This window comes from Globicephala melas, chromosome 1 (assembly GCF_963455315.2).
Source record: "Globicephala melas chromosome 1, mGloMel1.2, whole genome shotgun sequence".
Lineage (NCBI taxonomy): Eukaryota > Metazoa > Chordata > Mammalia > Artiodactyla > Delphinidae > Globicephala > Globicephala melas.
In genome coordinates this window covers 76,674,340-76,684,552 of record NC_083314.1, presented here as the reverse complement: position 1 = coordinate 76,684,552, position 10,213 = coordinate 76,674,340, and the positions used below count along the sequence as shown (strand labels likewise).

At 48.0% G+C, this 10,213-nt stretch overlaps 1 protein-coding gene across 1 annotated transcript; it reads right to left on the bottom strand.

Annotated features, from left to right (window-relative positions):
- Nucleotides 1-711: 711 nt before the first annotated feature.
- On the bottom strand, nucleotides 712-5,838 carry LOC138842442 (tropomyosin alpha-3 chain-like). The gene is made up of 3 exons (XM_070044340.1): nucleotides 5,725-5,838; nucleotides 4,976-5,105; nucleotides 712-761 (listed from the first exon to the last, which is right to left on the bottom strand). Exons 1-3 carry the CDS (start codon nucleotides 5,836-5,838, stop codon nucleotides 712-714), a joined length of 294 nt encoding a protein of 97 aa, XP_069900441.1.
- Nucleotides 5,839-10,213: the final 4,375 nt, after the last annotated feature.

Below are 10,213 nucleotides of genomic sequence, written 5' to 3'. Positions count from 1 at the left end.
CACTGGAGGGAGACCCGCGGCTGGGAGCGAGGGGCGGGACCTCGCTGTAGCCCTAGGCGACCGCTCCCAGCCTTTCCCTCGGGCCAGCAAAGGGGGGCGGGGTTGGGAAGAGGGAAGGCTACCATGGTAACCGGAAGGCGCGTCGTGGTTAAGCCTCTCCAGTCGCTGGGCAGGCTGCCCAATGGTTGGCCTGTGCGGCCTTTACACCCGCCGTTGACCCCTCACTCCCTCAGTGCTGATCCGCCACCACCTACCCGCTAGGGCACCCTGTGTCCTCTCCACAACATAAACACCCTACAAGCCTCTACTTCCACGCACCCCACAAATGCTCCAAACCCAAGTACTAAGAAAAGCCTAGACTTTCTGGGTCTCATCTTCAAAAGACGATGACCTCCAGCCTCCTTTTAAAGTCTGCTCAGGTAGGTTCTCTCCCATCTCCTGAAAATCAATGAAAGAAATTAATGGGGGATGAAGAGATGGGCAGGTTGACAAAGTTCTCAATCTATTTGGCATCAGTTATGAACATAAGTGTTCTATTTAGAGTACTGGTCTTTTCCCCTGTTACTTTTGAGAGTCAATATGCACCAGTGATTTGCCAGCCTCTCCAAACCTTGAATGATTCAGGACTTGGTAATTAATCATCGCTTACAATTCCTTTTGTAGGAATTGGAAGATATCTTATGCCTCCATTTTGTCAGAAGGAATCCTCTATTACAGACTACTGTTACCAGATCCTTTGTGCAACAGCATGATATGAGCACCTGAAAAACTATAGTAATGTGGAACTCAGCCTCCATTCTCTGTTATAACTCACCAATTTCACACCGCTCTGCTTCCAGGTACCCCAAGAAGCTATTTATGAGTTAGAAACTGCCCCTACAGACATTGCCATGCAGGATTTTTAGGAGCACAGTAGTAAAGGGCCTTGGAGATTTTACTGTTCCCTCTTATTTCTTTGTGTTCCTGCCACCTTCTCAGTAAGTAATAGTAATAAGTCTCTCCTGTGATGCAGCTCTCTTTTCCTCTGGAGAATGAGGGTGTAGAAGAGGATTTTAAATTAAGAATCCTAATCCCCAAAAAGATTGATAGGTAAGTCAGGTGCTGCACTCAATGCCTGGTTCTGAAGATACTCCCACCAGAGGGTGTGTCTTCAACTATCTCCATTTAGAAATACTGAGCATTGAGACTATTCAGAGGAAACAGAAACAATGCAAACAATAAGTAATTTGCTTGATAGAGTTACCTGTACGCTCTGATTACCCCACCCCACCCCAGGAATTGGAAAGAAAAAGCAGGGTTTGAAGCCTCAGTAAACTGCCCTGATGGCCTAAGAATTTTTACAACTCTCTTTGGAGAAACCTGATGAGAGAGACTATGGAAACAAAAATGAGACTTTGTCATCTGGGTGCTGATCAGCAGGGGGCAGTATTGCGCGCGCGGGCGCGGGCGCGCGCGCGCGCGCGCACACACACACACACACACACAGCGCGTCCCCGCCCTTTGCCCTACTGAAGAATCAGAAGACCTCATCTTAAACGAACCAAAGGAGTGGTGAGAGCACCACTGCATTCCTGAAGCTGGTAGATTTGAACAGATAATCTTCTCTTGATCCCGGGAAACAGGTGGATTGACTCCTAATGACCTTTAAAAGCATGATGGATGGGCAGCAAGGGGCCCAGTGCTACTGCCTTCCTGGTAACCAACAATACAACAGTATATCAACAGGTGTATATGTCTGTCCTGTCCCTCTTCTCCCCATCCCTTTCACCTCCTGTCCTTAAAAAAGGGTGTTATGACTCTCATGTCCAAACTATTGCACTCTTCTTTCCCCTTATTTTACCTTCAATAGCTTCTCATTTCATCTCAGATTAAAGGAACCCTAGACATGGTTGCACAACAGTGTGAATGTTCTTACTGCCACTGACTTGTACACTTAAAAATGGTTAAAATAGCAAATTTTATGTTATGTATATATTTTCCACAATTAAAAAACAAACAAATAGGACCTTGGATGAACTCAGGGAGGAAATAAGTTTAGTCTGATCTTGCCACACCCTCACCCTTTCTTTGTTCAAGGAGTCCTGGCAAATCCTACACTTTCCAAAAAGGCTTCTCAGATAACCAGAACTCACTGCGTAAACATGCAGTTATTGATTCCCTCCTCCTTCTCTTTCCCTTATATCTACATCAAAGTAATATGCTCTGTTTACTTGTTTATTAATCTCAAGGGCAAAAGCTGAATTGTGAACTCCCTTCGTATTAGACAGAGCACCCTCCCCTCAAAGATGCATATATTATGTTGCTGCTGACTCTGACCCTTGCTTCCTACTTTTAACCTGTTGCCTCCTCCTTATTCAGCACTTTTCCCAATTCCCATAAACACCTCACTTTCCCTCTTCGACCCCTTGAGGCAGGAGTCAGCAAACTTTTTCTGTAAAGGGCCAGACAGTAAATATTTCTGATTTTGTGGGCCATAGGGTGTGGCTACCACTCCTTTGTAGGGAAAAAGCCTGTAGGCGATATGTAAATGAATGGGCATGCAATGTTCCAATAAAACTTTGTACAAAAGCAGGCTGCGGCAGGATTTATTCCACAGGTGGTAGTTTGCTGACCCCACCTTTGAGAAAAGACACCTTTCTTCCTGGGGCTTCCCTGGTAGCGCAGTGGTTAAGAGTCCACCTGCCAATGCAGGGGACACAGGTTTGAGCCCTGGTCCGGGAAGATTCCACATGCTATGGAGCAACTAAGCCCGTGCACCACAACTACTGAGCCTGGGCTCTAGAGCCCACGAGCCACAACTACTGAAGCCTGCGCCTAGAGCCCGTGCTCTGCAACAAGAGAAGCCACTCAATGAGAGGCCCGCATACCACAATGAAGAGTAGCCCCCGCTTTCTGCAACTAGAGAAAAGCCCCCACGCAGCAACAAAGACCCAACACAGCCAAAAATTAAAAAAAATTTTTTTTAAAAACCTTTCTTCCTGTTTCCATCTTAACCCAGAACTAACAGATGTTTGCCTCTTGCCTACAACCTTCCCCTCCTATTTCTTGTTCTCCTACGTATCTCTGAGGGTACTTAATGACTGTTGGGAAAGCTAACAAGGGGGAGAGAAGTTGAATGAGTTTTTTTACTCATACTTTATGTATTTAAAAGTTTTTGGTGGATTCCTATATAAATATGAGAAGTTTCTTTCAAATAAATGTACTGAGTAGACCCTGTCTAGGTGGGGGCTGACGTGTGTGTATATGTGTAAGGACAGATAGAATTCATCCCCAGCAAATTCCTTTATCTTCCCCATGATATGGGCATATTGTTTAGTTTCGCCCCCCAGATCTCAGGTTAGACTTGTTGGCTCTTTTCATTGTTCCTGGAAACACCTCCTCAAGCCCACATACTAGCTGTTTCAGCCTAAGGACTTTCTCAGAGAGTTGTTACTCAACCTCTCACAAAATTGTTATCAACCTGACATTGTGTCAGTTTGTGAAAACTTACTCCCATGCCCGTTTATTAGAACCAGAGAAATCTATCCATCTATACCTAGAACCTAGGTTAGGCAACTCCAGTAGGCCATCAAGCATTTGCCCAAAGTCCTGGGATTAACCTGTGTTGCTCACAGTTTTGCAAGAAGGGAGAATTAATTAATAGTTTGCAGTGGCCTAAACTTTTGGAAACTATGAACATGTATAATGTATATGATATGCTTTGTGTCTCTGACCTCTGGCATGATATATTCAACAACCCTCACCACTTCCCCAGGCCCCTGAAAGTGGCAGAAAGCCAAAGAGGAGATCAGAAACCTAATAGCAAAGCGTTTGAAAGTGAGGATCCGAAAACATTTCTGAACGGCCTACTCTGTCTCTAGCTGTTTTCCGAAACCAAATGGAATTTTAAAAAACACATGTTCCTATTAACCCAGTGCTGAGAATTGACTGTATTTCCATCAATACTGGGACATTCTTTTGTTGCTGTTAAGATTTCTATGTTACTTTTTTTTTTTTTGCGGCACGCGGGCCTCTCACCGCTGTGGCCTCTCCCGCTGCGGAGCACAGGCTCCGGACGTGCAGGCTCAGCGGCCACGGCTCACGGGCCCGGCCCAGCCGCTCCGCGGCACGTGGGATCCCCCCGGACCGGGGCACGCACCCGCGTCCCCTGCATCGGCAGGCGGGCTCCCAACGACTGCGCCACCAGGGAAGCCCCCTATGTTACTTTTCTTCCAAAAATCTTTCCTGTGTCTCATTTATCTTTGTGGTTAACTTCAGGACTGAAGATGAGGGAAAGTGGGTGATTATGAGATAACATGAAGTGGAAAAGAGAATTTGTTTCATTTTCAAATGGGAAAATTCAGCCCTAGAGAAGCTGAGTAATTTAGTCAAGGTCACAGAATAAGGTCTGGTGGTGACAACTTTACCCCCTAAGTCCTTATTTCTATTATAGTGTATCATTCTAAGATTCTCTCTGCTGCCCTATAAGCAATGTTTTCTATGGCATCTCTGTGACATAAGGGTAAATGCCCACATTGGCCAAGATAAATAAACCCATATAGGGCCAGGGTCAGTGTGACCTTCTTTGTCCCACTGTGAAATCTGAGCTGGCTTTGCTGGGCAGTTGAGAGATGAGAGTTTCCCTATTAATACACATATCTACGTGCCAATCCTTGGACACAAAAGGTAAGAATGTGGCATGGGGGAGGAGGTGGGAAAAGTGATAGCAGTCTGGACTTGGAGTCCCCTCCCTTTGTCCAGGTCCGGGGAAAGATAATTCAATTCCTGGATTGGGGGTAAGAAGGTGAGACTTCTACATGTCTTTAAGAAAGAAAGTATATGCCATTACAAGGGTATGCCACCATGTGGCAAAAATGTATGTGGGTATCTATGCCTATGTTCTCTGAATCCACAAGTACGTATATGTCCAAGTGTTTAGTTATTAACATGAAGATCTATGTGTGTAGATTAAACCCGTCCCCCCATTTCTGTATACTCACATCAGCTGCTTTCTTCTCTGCCAGCTCCAGCTTCTCCTGGGCATCCTTCAAAGCTTCAGAATACTTGTCCAGCTCATCCTCTGTCCCTTTCAGCTTCTTCTGCATGGCTGCCAGCTCATCTTCCAGCTATAGAAGCCCCAAGAATCACACACAAGATATATATACACAACAGTGCAGTCTCAGACCCTAGTCTCTTGAGCCCTGACAGACCTCTGAGCTCAGCCTCTATGTTATCATCCTCAGAGTGACACACTTTCTCCCTAGTCAGTTTCAGCCAACTGCCCCAGGAATTATGCTATGCCCTTCGCCTGTGACCTTGTAATCTCTGACCCTAAGATGAGCCAGCCATGCTGGGTTTTCATTAAGACACTGGGATGGTAAATATCTTACTTAGGATGTAGATGTCCATTACTCCACTTAAGGGAAAAGAGATGCTACATGCCAAGCTCCCACTTTTTCCTCTAGAAATCAGGGTTTTTTCCAAAACATGATCCACTCCCACTTAAATCCAGCAGACACACTGTGGCTCAGAAGGGGCCACCGATTTTCCCAAGGTCACACAGGCAGTCTGAGGTAAATACCCTAGATGTCCTCTGCCTATCCAGTGAGGCTGGGGAAGAAGAGGAGTCCCTCCCACCCAAAGGATGAGCTGGCACCAGTGGTCACTGCCTTTCCCATGATAACTCTCTTCCATCTCACAAGTCTTGTTCACCAGCAGGTGAGAGAGACCAAGGCCAAGGCCTACCTGTTTACTTCTTTCTTCTGCCTGCTTCTGCTCGGCTTCAGCTTGCTCTGCCCGATCCAGAGCATTCTCCTTGTCCAACTTCAGCATCTGCATCTTTTTCTTGATGGCCTCCATCGTGACCAGTGGCTGTTGGGGAGCTCACCTGGGAACACTGGAGGACTGGAGACTAGGGTAAGAAAGAAAGGGCTGCTGGCTGAGTGACTAGTTCCCCAGACTTGAGCCTTTATTTCTGCCCATGGCTCCACCTCTTGTTCCTAATATGGTCTTTCCAGCTCCCTTCGCCCCATCATTGTTCTCAGGGGAACACAGGGTGAGACACTTTGATGGACAGACATCACCAGCAAAGAAAAATTAGGGAACAGCTGAGGCTGATTTTAGACAATGGAAAGTGGGGGGGAGGGGAAAGGTTCTCCCTGACCCTGAAACTTTCCACTCACTCTGGGCAGCTCTATGGGTATTTTAAAAGAGAAGGGAGGGGGAAGGGGAGGACATTGAAATAGAGAAGGGTACTTTGGCAATTCTAGAATGGTAGTTTTTGCCCAGAGGCTCCTAGTTGCCCTTCAGCGTCCCCCTTACTCTCACCCAGACTGTGTTGGATGCTAATCAAATTCCACTGGTTGAGTTTTACCTTTTGATTCCTGGTATTCAGGGAGCTTGAGCAACAGTGAAGAGGGGAGGCCACTCATGATCTTTGACAATTCCCCCAGATCCCCAGATCAAATTACTGTGCTATTTTGAGAGTCTCTAATTGGCAGGGAGACATCATTCCTCCCCCTTAAGAGCCACAGGGATGGAGAAAGAGGGTAGGGTTGGGATCTAGAAGGCCATCCCAGAGCTTCAAGCGGGTGGGGCCAGGGGAGGAAAGCGGGGGGATGGTCAGAGTAATCCAGATAGGATAATGTTCTCCATTTCCCCATAGTGATCTTTAAATAGAGCTTTTATAGCCACACAGACCAAGGTCTGTGTTGCTCTTCTCTTCTCCTCACCCTCTGCTCCCTTCTTAACTCTCCCCACTCATCATGATAATCGTCATCGTTACCCACTCTGTTTCCCCTGGCTTAGTTCCAGGCCATGTTCATTCCACTTGGAGGCTTGCTACTGACAGGTGGCAGTTAATCCCAGACACCGGCACCATACAATCTGACAATATGCCAGGGAGAGGTGGGCACTGTTCAAGGTGACCAGAGCTAACAGGGAAAAATATAAATGGCTCTAATTAGTCATTATGTCAAGGATAGATGGGTAGTATTAATACTAGGCCCCAACAATGGGGTGACTGAAACACCCACCAGCGTAGAGGGCAAAACTGGAGTCCACTCAGGAGAGCTTCCAGTCAATAGAGGTAGATACGCAGATAGACCATCAGCTGACTCTTGAAGGAAAGCAGAAAAACGGAAGACCCCTACTGTTGCCCTTAGGGAACAGAATGAGGGAGTCCCAGGGACAGGAAGCAGTGGATAATAAGGTGGGGGGATTGAATAAGGAGGAGAAAAATACAAGGACAGGAAAAGATCAGAGCCATATCCCTTCTAGTATAAGGGAAAGGTATAGGAAGATTTGATACTCAGACTTCAGCTCTCTCCTGCTCCCACACTAGCCCTCCAGTTCAAGACTGAAATCCACATAGGTTGCAGCGACTGGTCTTCCAAAGGGGTCCTGGAGAGAAGAGATTCAGTAAAAAAGACAGGAGCCCCAGAGCCCCAGAGGGTGAGGTAGGAAAGAGTGTGATGCTAAATTGCCTACTGCTGTAAGAATATGTTTGACATTTAGTTGGTTCCTAATTAAACAACCCAATATCAAACATATCACACAGAAGCTGGCAGGAGAGTTTTGGTGGTCCTCTGCCTTCCTCCCCACTGCAAAGAAAGGACAGAGCAGAGACACCAGGCACCAAGCATGGCTAGATGGAGAGCCATCTCCTTGGGGAAGGGCACTGACCCCTTGCTCTTTGCCTCCCAAGACAGCCGGCTCTTATTCATCTTCTCTTCATGCCATCCCGGTCCCAGCTCCTCTCCTACTAGTGCCTGGCCTTCGCTGGATCACACTGGCCTAAACCAGGAAGAATATCTGGCAGGGCTCCACATCTGGGCACCTATTCTTCCCCAAAGCTCCAACACGGAGCTTCTCCCTATCATGTCACGGCCCCAGTGCCCAGAGGATCAGCAGTGTCAGCAGGTCCTCATCAACCTTGCCACCTGTTCTCAACTCCCCTCCTGTTGCCCCAAGGCTTTGCCAGAGTGGGGGTGAGGACTTGCACATCCTGCTTTCCCTTTCCAACACCCACACAAGGCTGCTGACAGCCTTTCAGCAGACACCTTCCTGGAACCCTCCTGCTCTTAAGTATGACAGATTAGTAGCCATGAGAAACTTCCAGAAGGCTTGGCTGCTTCTTCCCACCATCTTGTCCCTTCTCACCTTCTCCCCATGTCCTCCAGGCATCCTCCTTAAAGCCACCCTTGGGTGTCCAGAAGAGAAGAGTGACCTGTCTCACTAGCAGGCTCCAACCTGGGCTCCAGAGAAGAAATATGGTCTCTCCCGCCTGGCGGAATTAGAAGTAAGATTTTAGGAGATCAAAGGGAGGGAGGAAACCCCCTCTGCCAGGAAACAGCCTGCAGTCCTTGGGACTCTCCTCCTCTTCTGGGGCTTTTTACAACGCAAGCTCCTGGGCTGGCTTCTCTCATGGTCTTCCCTCACAGGGATCCAGCCTGGTGCCTGCTTTTCTGGGAGATTTTTCTTCTGAAGAGAACCAGGTCTGTTGAATGTCATGTGGCAGGCAGATTCTTCTCTCTACTGTGGCAGAAAGGAGCCCGAGTTATAGCTACACTGGTGGGGTGAGGGGCTTGGGTGGAAGTGTGGGGTGGGAGGAGGATGCTCTGCTTCAGCCCCCAGGCCTGTTCCATGTGTCCTTGTTCCCATTAGGCTGGACACCTCCACACCCCCTCAACACACACACACACACACACAAACACATAGGCCAACTCGACAGTGCCCTTGGTCTAGATCGATAGCTTGTCCCAAGCCCCAGTCAATTCCTATTGTGTGGCTCTTACCTTCCAGAGGAAGACTAACAAATGGGCATACAAGCTCCAAGGTAGGCACCTGTGGTGTTGTCTTATGGGTTTCAGCCTGTGTGTAATTTTTACTTTCTTGACCTTCCTTTTTATCCTTAACACCCCCTCCCCCAAGTTCTAGTTCCCTTCTCTGGGAATCTTGATTGTCCTGGAGAACCACAGGCTGGAGGGAGAGAGGCTGGGAAAGGGACTAGCAGGAATTGAAAGGACTTTAGTGTTTGGGGCACTGGGGAAACAGAGGCAGAGACAGGAAACATTGACGTAGGGGACGAGTAGCTCTCTTAGGAGGAGACTGACAGGATGGCATATCCAGGCCGAAATCTCAGATTGCCTTTGATGAAAGCTTTCTAGCTCTCCTGGAAGTAACTTCTGTGTAGCCATTTCAAGCAAGACTGAGTCCTTCTGAGCCTGAGGAGTTGGGTAAGGCACCAGCCACAGAGGGAAAAGGGGCTGCGTGGGTATGATGGGGTGAACTACTCAGTTGATGTGATGAGAGCGGACAGAGTAGGCAGAGAGGATCAGAGGAGATGGGCTCCGGAGGGGGCCAGACTGCCAATACTGGAGCCAGCCTGGCACTGACAAGCCCTGGGGAGAGAGGACAAGGTCAGGGATCAAGGCAGAGGGGGCTGGGCATTCTGTGGGCCCAAATGAACAGAGGAAAGAGGAATAAAAGGGGTTGATGAGAGAGTGTGGTGGGAGGTGGGGGGGGCAGCCAGGTAATGGAGAGGAAATAAAAAGAGAAAGACTATCACAGGGCAGGAAAACATCATTATGACTTAGCATTTATTGCATATTATATGCCACTTCTCTGCTAAGTGCTTTATTTAATCTCCACAGTGATCCAGTGGGGTAGGCGTTATCTCCATTTTACATATAAAAAACCCCCTGTGACCCAGAAAGTTAGTTACGTGCTCAAGGCCACACAGGCAGTAAGTGACAGCCAGAATTCAAACCCAGCTCTGACATGTGGAAGCCTGTTCTCCTAACGCCAGGCTATGCTGTCATATATAAGAGGCGGGGGGGGCAGCTGGGAGACAGATACAAGGGAAGATAAAAGGAGTGAAGGCAAGGTGGACCCGCAGGGAATAGAGGGCGGGGGAACAGGCAGAAGGAATGGGAGACTCAGCCAGGTTTGCGGGTCAAATCCAGGACATGTGTGTGGTTTTTCTCCTATAAAACTCTCATCATACCTGTCATGATTTGGTCAACGCCTGCCTCTCTGACCAGCCTGTGAGCTCCGTGTCTTGTTTGGTGTCACAACACTTGAGTAGTTATTGACTAAAGATAAGACGGCTTGGGAAGCAGGGCTGATGGGGACTGGAGGATGAATGGATATATAGAACAGAAAGACAGGCCTGGGATGGAGAATGACATTTGAGCTGCATAAGGGGGCTGGCCAGGGGACCAGTAGGGGACCT